The 15,560-nt window shown below is 33.4% G+C and overlaps 1 protein-coding gene across 2 annotated transcripts in view; it reads left to right on the top strand.

The window, feature by feature from the left end:
• The window catches only part of LOC140443885 (inter-alpha-trypsin inhibitor heavy chain H4-like), a 45,829-nt gene extending 31,056 nt beyond the window's left edge, over nucleotides 1-14,773 (top strand). Inside the window, exons 5-13 of one of the 2 annotated variants that reach the window (XM_072535383.1) lie at nucleotides 231-494; nucleotides 616-921; nucleotides 4,657-5,179; nucleotides 5,597-5,881; nucleotides 8,911-8,946; nucleotides 9,008-9,043; nucleotides 9,191-9,505; nucleotides 13,358-13,523; nucleotides 14,501-14,773. In XM_072535383.1, coding sequence (XP_072391484.1) covers nucleotides 231-494; nucleotides 616-921; nucleotides 4,657-5,179; nucleotides 5,597-5,881; nucleotides 8,911-8,946; nucleotides 9,008-9,043; nucleotides 9,191-9,505; nucleotides 13,358-13,523; nucleotides 14,501-14,534 — 1,965 coding nt within the window. In that variant the 3' untranslated portion in view covers nucleotides 14,535-14,773. The remainder of the gene's footprint in view (nucleotides 1-230; nucleotides 495-615; nucleotides 922-4,656; nucleotides 5,180-5,596; nucleotides 5,882-8,910; nucleotides 8,947-9,007; nucleotides 9,044-9,190; nucleotides 9,506-13,357; nucleotides 13,524-14,500) is intronic. The other variant, XM_072535384.1, reaches the window with a different exon arrangement.
• The last annotated feature ends 787 nt before the right edge of the window (nucleotides 14,774-15,560 follow it).

The following is a 15,560-nucleotide window of genomic DNA, read 5'->3' as shown; positions in this document are numbered from 1 at the left end:
TGTACCGTTGATTTTGCAATATAAAATAAACATTGCAAGAGTTTTTTCTGTGTTTGCAAAATGTTCAAAAAATTTAAAATTTTATTTCAAAAATATTAATCTAAGAACCTCAATTATTTTTCTTTCAAGTCTGTAATTCTTTTAAGTAGTAGTAGTTTCTTAAGTATTCAGTTCAGTTTCGAATTTTCATCTTTTTTACATTTATGTATTATATAATTATTTGATTACAGGTTCACATAGACGAATCTCGCCCTCTTAAATTTATAAATGCGCCACCACTAAGGTCTGGAAACGAAATTGCTAAGAAAGATGAAAGCCTGAATCCAAAAGCAGAGATCGTTAAAGTTAATGCCACATCAGCCGTTGTCAAATTTAGTCCTGATGTAGAAAAACAAAAACAATATGCTACTGATTTGGGAACAAATGCTGAAAATGGCCTAGCAGGACAATTCGTCGTCCAATACGATGTTGAAAAGGCCGGTCCTGGAGGAGAAGTAAGTATTTTAAAGTGAAAATTTTCAACATGTCATATACCAGACTCAATTAGTAGTAATGTTCATATTTAGTAAAGAATCCAGATTAGCATTAAATCATCACGACTCTATATATTTTTAGGTTTTAGTCGACGGAGGTCATTTCGTACATTTCTTCGCCCCAAGTGATATTCCGGCACTTCCAAAACAAGTTGTCTTCATTTTGGATACTAGCGGTAGCATGGAAGGAATAAGAATAACCCAACTAAAGGAAGCTATGAAGAGTATTCTGCCAGAATTAAAAAAGGAAGATATATTCAGCATTATTGAATTTGGTTCTGTGGTCAAAGTTTGGAACATTGACAAGTCTGCTATTCAATACCAGTCTGGCATCGATCAATGGGGATACGAACCAGAAGATCCAGAAGCTATTTTCAAAAATAAAACGGTAAGTATACCTTTAATGGCATTTCATTTCAATGGCATCCATTTTTACCCTAGAAGAAAAAGTCTTCTTCTTCTTCTTCGTACTTTATAAATAGGCTTCATGCCTGTTTTACTTCGGTTTTTAGCCTCAATTGACGTTGTCTGACTATCTTTTCCTCGGTCGTCCCAATGATCTTCTTCCATTTGGCGATTTTTCTCTAGCTATTCGTATTCGTAATGCTATTCTTGCTATTTTCTGTCATTCTTTCGATGTGTTGATTCCATTCCACTTTTCTTCTTTTGGTCCACGCGTTTATTTCCTCTATACCACATCTCGTTCGTATTTCCTCACTTCTTACTCTGTCTCTTAGAGTTTGGTTTGTTATTTTTCGTAAGACTTTCATTTCTGTTGTTTCCAGTAGTCTTTGTGTTTTCGCCGTATCTTCTCTGGTTTCCGATGTGTACGTCATTATCGGTCTTATTTTTGATTTATATATCCTGGTTTTCGTTTCTGTTTAGAGGTATTTGTTTCTCCAGATTGTGTTGTTGAGACATCCTACTGCTCTGTTTACCATTTTCACTTGTTTTTGTACTTCTTCTTCCACTTTTCCGTAGCTTGACAGTTTTATTCCCAAGTATTCAGTTTCCATCACTTGTTCTATTATTTTGTTATTTACGACTAGTTTACATCGTCTCGGTTCCGTTGATATCAATATCGCTTTAGTTTTCTCTGTTGAGATCTCCATGTTGTATATGAGCGCCGTATCTTTGAATTCTTTAATTAATCTTTGTAGGTCATCTTTATTTTCGGCTGTTATTATGGCGTCGTCGGCGTAGCATATTATCATTATTTCCTTTTCTCCCATTCTATATCCTCTTCTTTTTTTAACTTTCTTTATGATTTCATCCATTATCAGATTAAATATTAATGGGCTCAGCGAATCTCCTTGTCTAATGCCAGTTTCAAATCTGATAGGTTGCGATAGATTTCCTTTACAACTTACCGTAGCTATGTTATCTTTATATATATATTCTCAATGGTTTTTACTAAATCCAGTGATATTCCCTTTTCATATAATAAATATATCGCGTCCCGAATTCTCACTCTATCAAACGCTTTCTTTAAATCTATCAGACACATATATGCTGGTTTCTTGTATTCCAGCGCCTTTACTTTTATTTGTCTTATTACAAAAACTGCATCCGTGCATGATCTCGCTGTTCGAAATCCTTGCAATTTGAGTGTTGTATTTAATAGATTTATTGCTCGATAATTATTGGGGTCTTTCTTATCTCCTTTTTTGAAGAACATCACCATGATTGCTCTCCTCCATTCATCTGGTATTCTGTTGGTGGTGATTATTTTATTACTAAGAATTTGCAGTTGTTGTACAAGGTAATCACCTTCATATTTTAAGAGTTTATTTGGTATTTGATCTTCTCCAGGTGACTTTCTGTTTTTGAATTTGTTTATTCCTTCTTTCACATCGTTTTGGGAGATTTCGGTCTTTTCCTCAGTTATTATATTTGGCGTTTCTGGTAAAGGTTCTTCGTTTTGTTTTTTAAACATTTCTGTCAGGAAGACCACCCATGTATCCTCTTGTATGTGTTCTATTTCAACTAGTTCTTTCATTTCGCTTCTTTGCTGTCTTATGAAGCGCCATACTTGTTTTTATTGTCCATAGAAATCCATCTCTAATCCTTTTGTCAATCTTTCCCAGTAATCTGTTTTTGTTTTTATTACCATTTGATGAGTTTCAGTTTTTTTTCTTTTATATTTTTCATATGATTCATTCGTTTTTTTCTAACTTATATTTTAGGAAAGCTTTTCTTTTTTGGTTACATTTTTGTTTAACCTCTAGTGTAAACCATGGTGTTTTCGTTGACCACTTTTTGTTTATTATTTTCGTTCCAAGTGCTTCTCGGGCAGCATCCAGAATATTTTTCTTAAGTTTTCTCCAGCTAGTCTCTATATTGCTTTCATTTGCTCAGAATTGGTTTGTTTAAGCTTTTCTTTCCATCTTTCATTGAATCTAATTTTACCAAGTACCAAATAGTGATCGCTTCCCACATTGGGTGACGTCAAACTTCTCACATCCACTATCTGTTTATGGTGAATATTTCTGTTTGTGACCACATAATCTATCATTGATCTATGTCCTCTTGTATTTTCAAACGTGTATTTATGTTGAATTTTATGATCAAAAAATGTGTTGGTTATCCTTAGTTCGTTTGATGTGCAGAATTCCGCCATTCTCTTTTCGTTTTCATAATTACCGCAAGACTTGCTCTCTCTTCTTGCATATTCTCTTTGCATGTTTACGGTCATATTAACCCAAATAATCTTATCAACTGCTTTTTTAAATAGTTTAATGAATAACATTCGGGTGAATTAATTAGATTTTTAATTATGACATTATTCATTCTGTAGTATTATTTATAGCAGACAATATTTATCAAATTGCCTCATGTGTCCAAAGATTCTCCTTATGTGAAGATTTCTAGTAATTTTTCAATTCGCCTTATGATTATTTTATTAGATAATGATATGATACGTGCTAGATACCTTAAGCGATATTATTATAATTCAAAGGATTTCTGTCAGATACAGGAATTTTAGTCCTAGTCCAGGCTTCAGCGCCTCTTACGAAGACCGTTTGCCTTCGTTACTCCACAATAAGTCTCATATTACAACTTATTTTTGCATTCACGCATTTTACAACATTAACATGTGAAAATCTTGATTTATCCGTATCTGTCTGTCTGTCCGTGAACATAACTCCATCGTTATTAGAATATATGGAATGACAGATGAGGTGTCGAATGAAATCATTTAAACCAAAGATAGTACTAAAGGTGAGTCATATGACCTCGGACTTCCGATTTTAAAATCTTTTCTGTTGATAGGGTCTTCTTCACCTAAACCCTTCTCTATCAAGTCTTCTGCCACAAAGTCTTCCATCTTTCCTTGATTTTTCGCTACCTCTCTTCCAAACTGTTCTTCTCTCATCGATGAGTTTCTTCTTGACCTTTGCTCTACGGTTCTCTCCCAAATGTGCGACATTAAATCTGTCCCTCTATATTTCTTATAGTCTTGAATATCCCCTTTTTCTTTATAGATTGACACCATTACATTCTCTCTTCATGCACTGGGCATCCTTTCTTCCTCATAATATATCCTACTCATCGTTTTCCACAAAATATCAATCCGTTTCTCTTCTAGAGGCTTCCAAACCTTCACTGGTATTCCATTATATCCTACTGCCTTATTGTTCTTTATCATATTTCACAAATCGACAACCTCAACTTTCGCTATTCCCAAGTGCAAGTCTTTTGACTATTTGTCCCTTACTTTAGCAATTCTGTGTAACTTTTTCATCCCCTCGGGTGTTTCCAAATCTTTATGCAGCTGTGCAGAGGATCTTTTTTAACAGTAGCTACAGCGCTCTTTGCTTCCCTCTTTGCTACCTTGTATATATTCTTATCTTCTGCTCTTTTAGACCTTTCATACCTCTTTCTAGCCTCTGTATTTCCTCTAACCTTCTGTTGCATTTATATCGTTTCTGCAAACGTCATAGCACTTGTCTTTTTTGTAGATATTTTCTTATTGTAACTACCGACAGTTCGTAACCGAAAAGACGATAAGAATAAAGATTTAGTGAAAAACAGAAAACTACATCCAATTTAGGTTATTATGATAGCGTAATTGTATTTGATTTTATATGTACGCTCCATTTATATAATTTATCTCTTTTAGCAACAACCGATTCCTCCACCATACCCTGCAACAGAAGAAAATATTAAAAAGGCGGAAAATGTTGTAGAAAAGCTAAGAGCTTTTGGCGGTACTGATATTTACTCAGCCTTAACAACTGGTCTTCAAATTGTAATAAAAAATAAGGAAGACAAAACACACCAACCGATTATAGTTTTTCTAACTGACGGAGAAGCAACTGTAGGAGAAACTAACAATGAGAAAATCATCAGTACTATCACCGAACTAAATAGCGGTAAAACACCGATCTTTTCCCTGTCATTTGGAGATGGTGCCGATAAAGTTTTCTTGCAAAAATTAGCCTTGAAGAACTTAGGGTTCAACAGACATATTTACGAAGCTGCGGACGCCTCTTTGCAGTTACAAGAATTCTATAAACAGATTTCCTCACCTCTTTTGTCTAATGTTGTGTTTAAGTATGTCAATAATGTATCAGACGTGACTAAGCAAGTTTTTCCTATCTTGTTTGACGGCTCCGAGCTGGTTGTCTCTGGACAAATCCTCGGTAAGTAATTCCCTTTGATGTGATGTTGTAAAACTTGTAAATACCGCTTAGAACTCATAGATTGGTGAAAAAAATACGGTCCAATTAATCTGTTTTTATAAACACCGCACCACACCTTCGTTTTAAATAAATATTGGTCACATATTGGAGTCTCTATTGCAAAATGGGGATTTCCCTCAATCCACCAGTGACACTTTGACGAGGCAGTTTTATTAGAAGAAAATGTTGCCTTATCAGAAAAAATGTTCACATTTTCACATTCATTAATTAATGAATGAATGTGAATGAATTAATACATTCATTAATTATAACTTAAAGTTTATGTTGTAAATTCAGACTCTCTTTAATTATTAGTAAATAAATAATTGTCTATTATTTTTAAGATAAATTTACTACTTTTTGGTTTTGATAATCTAGATCCAGGATTTTCTCCTTCAACCGTCGAAGGTTGGGGCATAAATGGACCAGTAAAGTTAGTGCCAGTTATAAATCAAGCTGTCGGAAGTTTAGAAAGACTTTGGGCTTACTTGACATTAAAACAATACCTAAAACAGAGAGAGGCAGCCGACAACAAAACAGGACCAACACAAGAAGCTCTCAGGATAGCGCTGAAATATTCATTTGTTAGCGATGTTACTTCCTTGGTTGTTGTTAAACCTAATAAAACGGATGCAGTGGATACTGAGGATGGAAGTGATAAACGTAAGTATCTTGTTTTGTTACAATTTAAGATTTTTTTATTGATAATGAAAAATTAACAATCTGCACAAATATGCTATTTATAGTGGTTCGGGGAAGAGTTTGTCCACAAACATTACTCCGTATTTATAGTTTAATTGTTCTTGTTGCTGCAAATTAGTTAGTCGTTACTTGCTTAGCCTTCTGCGTACTGCTAAAGGTTTACTTAGATAATTGATCTTCGCGTTTTAATTGCCGGATAGTTTTTGGAAGTAGCTGCTGCTAAAAGAGTCTTCTTTAGAGCTTTCATCTTCTGTAGTGAAGATGTCCAGGTCATCATGAATAGTTTTGTTTACTTGGAGTATGTTATGATGTATCTTTAATTAAAGTCGTTGTATAGTCTTGGAGTTGGATTCTTGGTGAAGATCTTGGTGAACTGAATACCGTATGTCAACCGTATGATACTTGTTGCTATCAACAACTCCTCACAGACACTTCTCTAAGGACTAGCAACCCCAGTGGAGTCATATGTTACTATGCGATCAATTTTTTTTATAACTTAAACATGATAGTTTTTAAATATCAAAAATGTTATTCAAAGTTAATCTAACTACATTTAAAGGTTTTTTATCTAAATATTTAGTAGCTTCACACATGTACATCCAGATAGCAGTGATGATGGAATAGTTATTCCGAAATCGTTCGGTGATGTTTTTTATATTAATATTAGTAACTTTGCATGTCGCAAGCGACGGGGGATCCATTCAATTGTCATCTACAGTCAGTCATTAAATTTTTAAAATAATAACGTTTTTGCATATAATCTAAGTAAATATAAAGTACGATCTGGTGCACTTCTGACGTGAGATCATCATTTTTATCATACTCTGTAGTTTTATCATCATCATTCTCAACATATTCTACCGATTATAGTGTAGCCCCCCAATATTTAAAAACAAGAGTCTTCAACCAATGTATACTTCCTGTTTTCACCTACGGTTCTCAAACTTGGACGTTTACAAAGGAAAACATGGAAAAAATAGGAAAGATCAGAAGAGCCATGGAAAGGCAAATGCTGAACATCAAGCTATCAGACAAGAAAAGAAACACTTGGATCCGCAACAAAACAAAAGTGACCGATGTACTAACGCAGATAGCAAAACTTAAGTGGAAGTTCGCTGGACATACCATAAGACAGAAAGACGACAGATGGAATAAGATGATTATACACTGGAGACCATATAGTTATAAACGAAAAAGAGGAAGGCCACAAATGAGATGGTCAGATGACTTGAAGAAACACGCAGGCCCAAAGTGGATACAAACTGCCTACAATAGAGAGACGTGGAAGAAGGAAGAGAAGGCCTATGTCCAAAATTGGACAGCAAGGACTGTATAGATAGATAGAGATGGTGTAGCCTTCCTTACATATTCATTCTTCATATATGCGCATGAATGTCTAAAATTCGCTTTTCTGTTCCATGTTGTGTACCTTCTTGTTTCCTTATGTCATAGTCTCATCTTAAATTTGGACGTCTTCTTGGTCTCATGACGCCTCTTGGATACCACAGTGTAATTCTAGTGGACCACCTGTTGTCAGTTCTTCTCACTAAATGTCTAGTAATGTCTAAATAAACTAGGTTTTCTGTCTGATCGATTCTATTCTTTTTCGATCTCTCTTTGTTATACCTAGCATGCATCGCTCCATTGACCTTTGGATGAGTTTGAGTTTCGATATTATCTCTTTCTTTAGTATCCGCCGTATGTTATGATTGATAGTATACACAGATCGATTGCTTTTTTCTTCAGGTGGATTGACATCTTCGATTTAAATATAACTGCATTTCTACTAAAAGATGTCCAAGCTAGTTTCAGTCTTCTGTTGATTTCTGAAAGTGAGGAGCCAGATTTATGTATTAATTGTCCCAGGTATAGATACTCGTTGACTGTCCCAAGTGCAGTGTTGTTTATTATTACAACTTGGGCATCCACTAGATCGTTGTACATGGTTTTTGTTTTTGTCAACTTCATTTTTAGGCCATCTTCATTGCTAGTTGCATTTAGGTCGCTTATCAGTTCTTGTAGTTCTGCGGTATTATTAGCAATCAGAAAAATGTCTTCTGCAAATTTTAGATGGCTGAGATATTCTCCATCAATGGATATTCCTTTGTTCTGCCAGTTCATTTTACTGAATATATTTTTTAGAGTTGCTGCGAGAAGCTTTAGTGATATTGCGTCTCCTTGTCAGACGCCTCTGGTAGTTGAAAATTCTGGAGTGTTTTGATAAATTTTTACCTTAGCTTTTGCTTGTCTGTATATATTTGTTTATTAGTTTCTTTATTATATAGTATTATAAGTTTCTATGTACGGTTTGTCAATGTCTTAGTTGGTCAAAGCTTCTATTACTGCCTTGGCAGTTTCGAGAATCAAAAGCCTTTTCGAAATCTATGAAGGTTAATGCTAGTGGTATTTCATATTCTTTAGCTCTATTCATTAGTTCCCGAAGTTTATGAATATGATCTATGGTACTGAATCCACTTCTGAAGCCAGCTTGTTCTCTCGGCTGTGCAGCATCTAATGCGTTTGTTAATCTGTTGTTGATGATCTTTGTGAATATCTTGTATACGATTGGTAGTAGACTTATAGGTCTGTAATATATATATATATATATATATATATATATATATATATATATATATATATATGTGAGATCATTAGCCTAACGACGGTATTGCTCACTCTACTATGATAAATTTTCTGAATTTTAAAAAATATTTAAACTGTGATTACGATAACAAGCCTAGTATAAAATAAAAGTTTGTATGCACAGTGAGCATGTGAGCATTAATAGATGTGCATACCCTTAGGCGACTAAGGGTATATTTAATTTTTTTAATGTTGTATTATGAATACTTTTACTATAAAAAAATAGATAATTTGCTTTCGTCATCAAAATATATTTTTATACCAAATGACTGCAACAGTTATTATCTCCTTTAATCTATACATACATGCCTATATATAGTTCTCAAGAACAATTTGCACTATTTCAGGGTACCCAATCATTGCCAGCGGAATTCCTCTATCAGGTAAGTCTATATGTTATAATAAGGTTTACAATATCTAATTTTTCCTGCACCTACTTTTTAGCCTTACAGTCCAAAGCACCTATGCTCGGCTCTGCAGGTTTGTGTTTTATTTATGCTTAAAGTACTGTATTAATTTCTCTCCTAAACCATACGTTGCATATAAGCTGGGCTAGGGAAATTACTAATTGAACTTCAATAATATTACAATCACATGATTCTATTTATCAATATTTTTTTCAAACAGGTAGTTATTTTCGTCCCTTATCAATCTCTGGAGCATCGAACTACTTTATTTCTTCTCCAGTAGCAGCTGAATCCGATGTCGATTCATTGTCAGATAGAATTTATGGAGGAGCTTTGCCTGCCCCTTATCCCTCTTTTAACAAAAACAACGTATACTTAAGTACTCCATTCACACCATCAGCCACTTATAGCACAACGGTCACTTCAACTCTAGGCACTACAGAAAATCCAAAATCTCCCCTTCAAGTATTAAAGGAGAAACTACCTTGGCTTGCTGCAATTTTAGGAGATGATCAAGTATTAACTCTTTCAAAAGGTGAGTGAAACATTTTTATTGATTCCTTAGATTATTAAGACCTAAAACATTTTAGCTTGATTCACTCACAATAATAATTAAGTAGTATAAAAAATTATATTGTGATTAATACCTATACCTACATTTTTATTATATTAGGTTGATCCAGCAAATCATTTCACTATAGGTATTTAAAGACAGTAAAAATTCTTCTTTAATCGAGGGTTTAAATATTTATTTCCTATTTCGACATCAAACTTCGTCGTATTTTTTCATGATATGTCATACGATTTCTCTTCCGTTCATTTTGTAATTTAGTACCTGTTTAGCTAAAAACCACAGAATAAGGTAGTTATTATCATCCCGAATAAAACTTTAAATAAGGTAAATATACCTATGTCGGGCTACCTTTGGAATTTTAAAAATTATATATATATATATATATATATATATATATATATATATATATATATATATATATATATATATATATATATATATATATATATATATATATGTATATATTTAACGTGATTATTTCGACCAAAAAACAATTTATAAGAATGTTGGAAATATCGGGTATGTGGTCTATATTAAATAAAAATCTTTGTTTTCTCTAAAGCTCAATATTTCGCCATTTATTTAATACGAGTAGCTTCATCGGAAGTAACTGTAAAAAACAAACATTTCAAAAAACTGAAGTACACTTAGATTTACAATACTTACAGAAATTAAAAGATTACACTTCTTCTTCTTCTTCATGTGCCTTGTCCGTTCCGAACGTTGGCAATCAACATGGCTATTCTGACTTTGTTTGCGGCAGATCTGAATAGTTCAGCAGATGACAATCCGAACCATTGCCGCAAGTTTTGGAGCCACGAGTGTCTTCTCCTCCCTGGACCCCTTCTGCTGTCTATTTTCCCTTGGACGATCAGTTGTAGTACTCTATATTTATTGTGTCTCATAACGTGACCCAAGTATTCCAACTTTCTTTTCTTTATACTTATTCCTACCTCTCTCTCTTTACCTATCCGGCGTAGTACCTCTTCGTTGGTCACGTGCTCAGTCCAGGATATACGTAATATACCAGGATAAAAGATTACACACATAAATAAAATTGAACATTACAAACATTCCACTAAATATGGTCACGGACATTATAGAATCAAATTGGAACCTTATAAAAGACTACACGACATTATCTAAAGGTATTTTTTACTAATTCTCAGGTTCATTTTTAATAACACTTATTTCAGTTTCAATGAAAAATTTTACTCCCAAATTTTTGGAACACCTATGGATTTGCCGATTAGTCCCATCCTTGCTACTATTGTAACTGTTCATCTCTTAGACAATGTGATCACACAATTACCTTTCGAATTACCATTTATATATAAATATGTCGATGACATCATATGTGCAGTTCCATCTCATCACATCAATACCACATTAAACATTTTTAATTCATTTAATGAACATCTTCAGTTCACAATTGAAACCGAGACAGATCTTAGTATACCATTTTTAGACACAAAGGTAATAAGAACAAATGACAATATTCTGACATTGGATTGGTACCAAAAGCCAACAGCATCGGGCAGGTATATGAATTATTTTTCAAACTACACCACTCGTCAAAAATATAATACAGTATTGGGTATAAAAAACAGGGTAATGTCCATTGTTGATGATAATTTGTTATAAAAAAATCTGGACATATACAAAATTTTTCGAAACAACGACTATCCTAAACATATTTTAAAAAAACTCATTGCCAGCAGTAATTTCTATGATGGTCCTGTCCTTGACTTTAACAATGAGTCAATCAAATATAAAAAACTCCCCTTTATTAACGGTCTAACTCAGTCTGTCATATCCATATTTAAAGATGTTTCCAATATTAATATAGCTAAATACAATACCATAAATAGCAAACAACTTTTTTCTAAAATTAAAGACCCAGTACCAACCTTATATAGGAATAATGTGGTATATAAAATACCGTGTCTAGGATGTGAAAAAAGCTACATTGGCCATACATCGCAGTGGCTAAAACAACGTATCACACAGCATAAAAGTGATTGCCGCTTGGAAAAAATACTTGTGCAGTAGTCGAGCACTATAAAAACACCGGTCATCTGTTAGATTACAACAATGCTCGTATTTTGGCACAGACGGCATGATGTCTGTGAAAAATCGAGCCAGCCAAACTTTTGTATACTTGCCACAATTTATTAGGAATTCAGGGTGAATATTATCAAATCCTGATACTTTTGCTGGCTTAACGTCTTTAAGAGTCTCTGATATGTCTTCGCTGGTGAAGGGGAGGAAATGCTCCGTTTCTGTGGCTACATGTTTTAAAGTTTAGTTTAAAGTTTAAAGTTTTAAGTTCTTTCTTTACGTTGATAGTGTGCGCTTTATCCTTTGGTGCCCTGGATGTTTTTACTATATGTGATGCTACGGCATCTGGCTTTACGGCTGTCTCTCGGCGTTTTGTACGGACACCACTCCCTAATTTTATTAGTAATGACCATGTCTGTCTGCTTGATTTCTGGGAGTTTAGACTTTCTAATGTTTCGGTCCACTTTTGGCTTCTAGCGGCGTCTAGGCTGTACAGTAGTTCATCCGCTATTTCTTGGTCGCCAGTTTCAGGAAAGCTCTGATATAATTCCTTGCTATGTATGATGTATTTCTTTGGATAGCCTCTTGGTATGTGTTGAGATGGCAAAAACCTCTTCCAATGAAAAATAAAAATTTGATAGATCTCAAATATGTAAACACGCATGGGATAATGAACATAGGATTCAATGGAATGATTCAAATATAGTCCTAAGAGAAACGAATGGTAAAAAGAGAAAAATCAAAGAAGCGGCTCTAATTATACTAAATGAGACCAATTGTGTCGCAAATTCCTCGGCGGAATGTAGTAGGATCTGGTTACTCATATTAAAAGAGGAGGTTATTAAAAGGAAAATACCAGTATTAGTAAGAAAGTAACATATAGAGGATAAATTATTTATGTTTTTTAAATAACAAACATATAAAATCAGAATTTGGTGTTTATTAAAAGTAAACTAAATGCACTACCAAATATTTACCTACCACGTCGGGATAGTATTATGAGGTTTTTTTCCTGGTTTTTCCCTCATAATTTACTATGGAATCACTAACAGGAGATTTTTAGTGTCCTCATGGCATGTGTTAGTCTTTTTAAAGACGAATTATGATTTTAGACGCTATGATTTTTTCTGACGGATATTCTCAGGTTAAAGTTGATTTCATGTAATCGAAGGAACTATCTTACAAGTACAGTCGTCCCAGGAAAGCAACTCAATATTGGTAATATCATTTTAAAGTCGTCTAGTTTGAAATGTATAATGTATGTCTGAATTGTCAATATTAATGAGTCAAATAAAATTAAATTATTAGAAGAATTTTTCACCAAGTAACGAAAAAACAAAATTTGTTTAATTTACGAATGTTTGTATTTTGAGAACGATTTCCGAAGTGGAAATTGAAACGTCAATAAACTTACTTTAACCTTTAATTGTGGCTTATTCCCATTTAAATAGTAATTACTGTATATATATGTCTATATTGTTTATATACTAAATACTGTAATTTATCCAATTAATAAATGACTTCATTTTTACTATCTTCCATATCGGTACCAAAAAGATTCAGATTCAGTACGCAAAGGTCTCTGACCGAACCTTTTTTTATTCCGGTATAACATTTTCCTGCTTCTCTCCGTCCATAATATTGTACGTTCTATTGGGCCACTTTTTTTTATGTTTAGTTATTCATAACAAGAAATTGCTGATATAAGTTTAATTAGTTTCAACAATATAATATCCTTATAATTTCTTTTAGGTAAATTCAAACTAGGTCTAAATGAAACCGAATCTAGCAAACCTGATTGTCCAGAAACTCCTTTGAGCCAACCTGGAGAATGTACATTTATTCACCACTGTAGTCAAGTGTACGAAAAATTGACTGATGTTCAAACGTATGAAAAATATTTCTGTGATTTACAAGGGTAAGTAGTTTATAAAACAACCAGAATATTTTAATCGAACTCGATTGCAATAGATTTCACTTTGTCATTATAACTAAAATTAAGTTCTGATTAAGAAATATATCTAACAACTATTTTGGACTAATTGTAAATTTTGCCGTTCGTTGTTTGAAGTTTTTCAGCAATGAAGCGGATTGAAACATGCCAAAGAAATATCCAATTGCAAGATCGAATGTTGTCAATTTCTTTAATTTCCATTGAGAAACACTTTTTAAATAGATTAATGACAAAACCCTTTTTCTACGATTCTCTTTTTTTGTCATTTTTGCACTTCGTTTACTTTTATTTCACAGGCTTGGATTAGTCATACCATGTTCTAATTGCCAAGTCCACTACGTAAAATAATATAAAATACCTAAAATAATCAAAATCTTACATTTGGGAGGTTCAAAATAACTTTTTTAAATTTAAATAAAATTTTTTAATTATTTTTGGTAACACTTTAAAAAAAGTCACGCATCGCCACTGCTCTGAGGAATTATTTTCCTCCAGCCTTGGGTCACCAATGACAAAGCTGCTACCCTATGCGATATCCTCAGTTGATCCGTGGGTGCTTATTTGGGGTAAGCCTTATTGATAACTTTCCTGCATATCTGTAAGACATTTCCCTATCAGCCATTGGGACATGTTGTGTCGGGGTTGAGGAATCCCACGCCCTTTTGATTCCACGTCCACATTCCACGTCCCAAGTTTTTTGTATTGGACAAAGGTACATAATTTACTAAACTACTTATGTTACAATAGTTTATAAGTAGACCTTGTTTTTAGTAATTCTGTTGCGAAATAAACCACAACGATATTGTTTAATTTTTATTTTAAGATTTTTACTGGCGTCATAGACATCCTGAGATAATATTCATGTATTGAACATATTAGGGGCTAGACTAAATATTTTAAAATTTAATAGAATTAATAATAACCTAAATATTTTGTTTTAGATTTGCCGGCATCTGCTGCCCTAAGCAATCCTAAGGTACCCGACAAATACATTTAGAGTAATTACTACAGTACTGTCTAATACTCCATACCAGCTGGACACCATAAAATAACTTGTAATAAAAGTATCTCAAATCGAATATCTAAATTAACTGTGAGATGAAGGTATTATCACTATCTTTAGCTTTAATTAGACATTTTACTGAGAAACTATGTTAGTTGTACTTATTTTTGTATGCAAACCGTATTAAAATAAATATTAAAAATAAACAGTTCTTTCTTTTGTTTTATATTTGCTTCATATAATATTATTTCACTTCCATAACTTTACACCAGCCTGAAAACAAGCTCTAATATAAATAGCATTTAATCAATGTTATAAGAAAATTTCTCCATTAGCAGTTCTCGCTTCCTTAATATAATATTTTCTCTACGACTTTTATGTGGAGTGCCTAATCAAAATTTTTTTGGCTCTAATACCTGGAACGACACCTAGACATTGTGGCGTAGGTCTTAAAATGAGAAAAATACAAATAGCTGGCATCATAAATTCAATTAGTATACATATTGTCACACACAATCAAAAAGGTTGCCATAATTCGAAAAATAAGATTATAAGATAATACAGAAGATACCACGGTGCAGTGAGACACATAAGATTCCTAACACCAATCATACGGCATATATTGTAGGTAGATTTTAAGCAGGCTGATAGGCCTTGTAGACTTTTCCACACTCCGACCTGTAAGATCTTTCATGCATACCCTTCATATGTGTTCAGTCCAAGAGATCTTGGCTTCAAAGAAAGCCTCATGAAAGATAGTTTAGCTAAAGTATTTGTTACCTATTAAGGTTCTTTAGTATCTTCTACGAAGGTAGTATCTTCTACTCCTCTACGGAGTAGAAAGCTGGAATATTACAGAAGATGCCATAAAATGATTAGGGGTATTTGAAATATGGTGCTACCGACGAATGTTAGGGGCTTATAAATACACCACATAACTAACATATCTATTACCCAGAGGCTAAGAAAAGACAAAGAACCCTTTACCTTTAACACCG

Source organism: Diabrotica undecimpunctata, chromosome 6 (genome assembly GCF_040954645.1).
Source record: "Diabrotica undecimpunctata isolate CICGRU chromosome 6, icDiaUnde3, whole genome shotgun sequence".
In the NCBI taxonomy this organism is placed as follows: Eukaryota; Metazoa; Arthropoda; class Insecta; order Coleoptera; family Chrysomelidae; genus Diabrotica; species Diabrotica undecimpunctata.
Note: the sequence above shows the minus strand (reverse complement) of the source record. Positions and strands in the feature narration are given on the sequence as shown.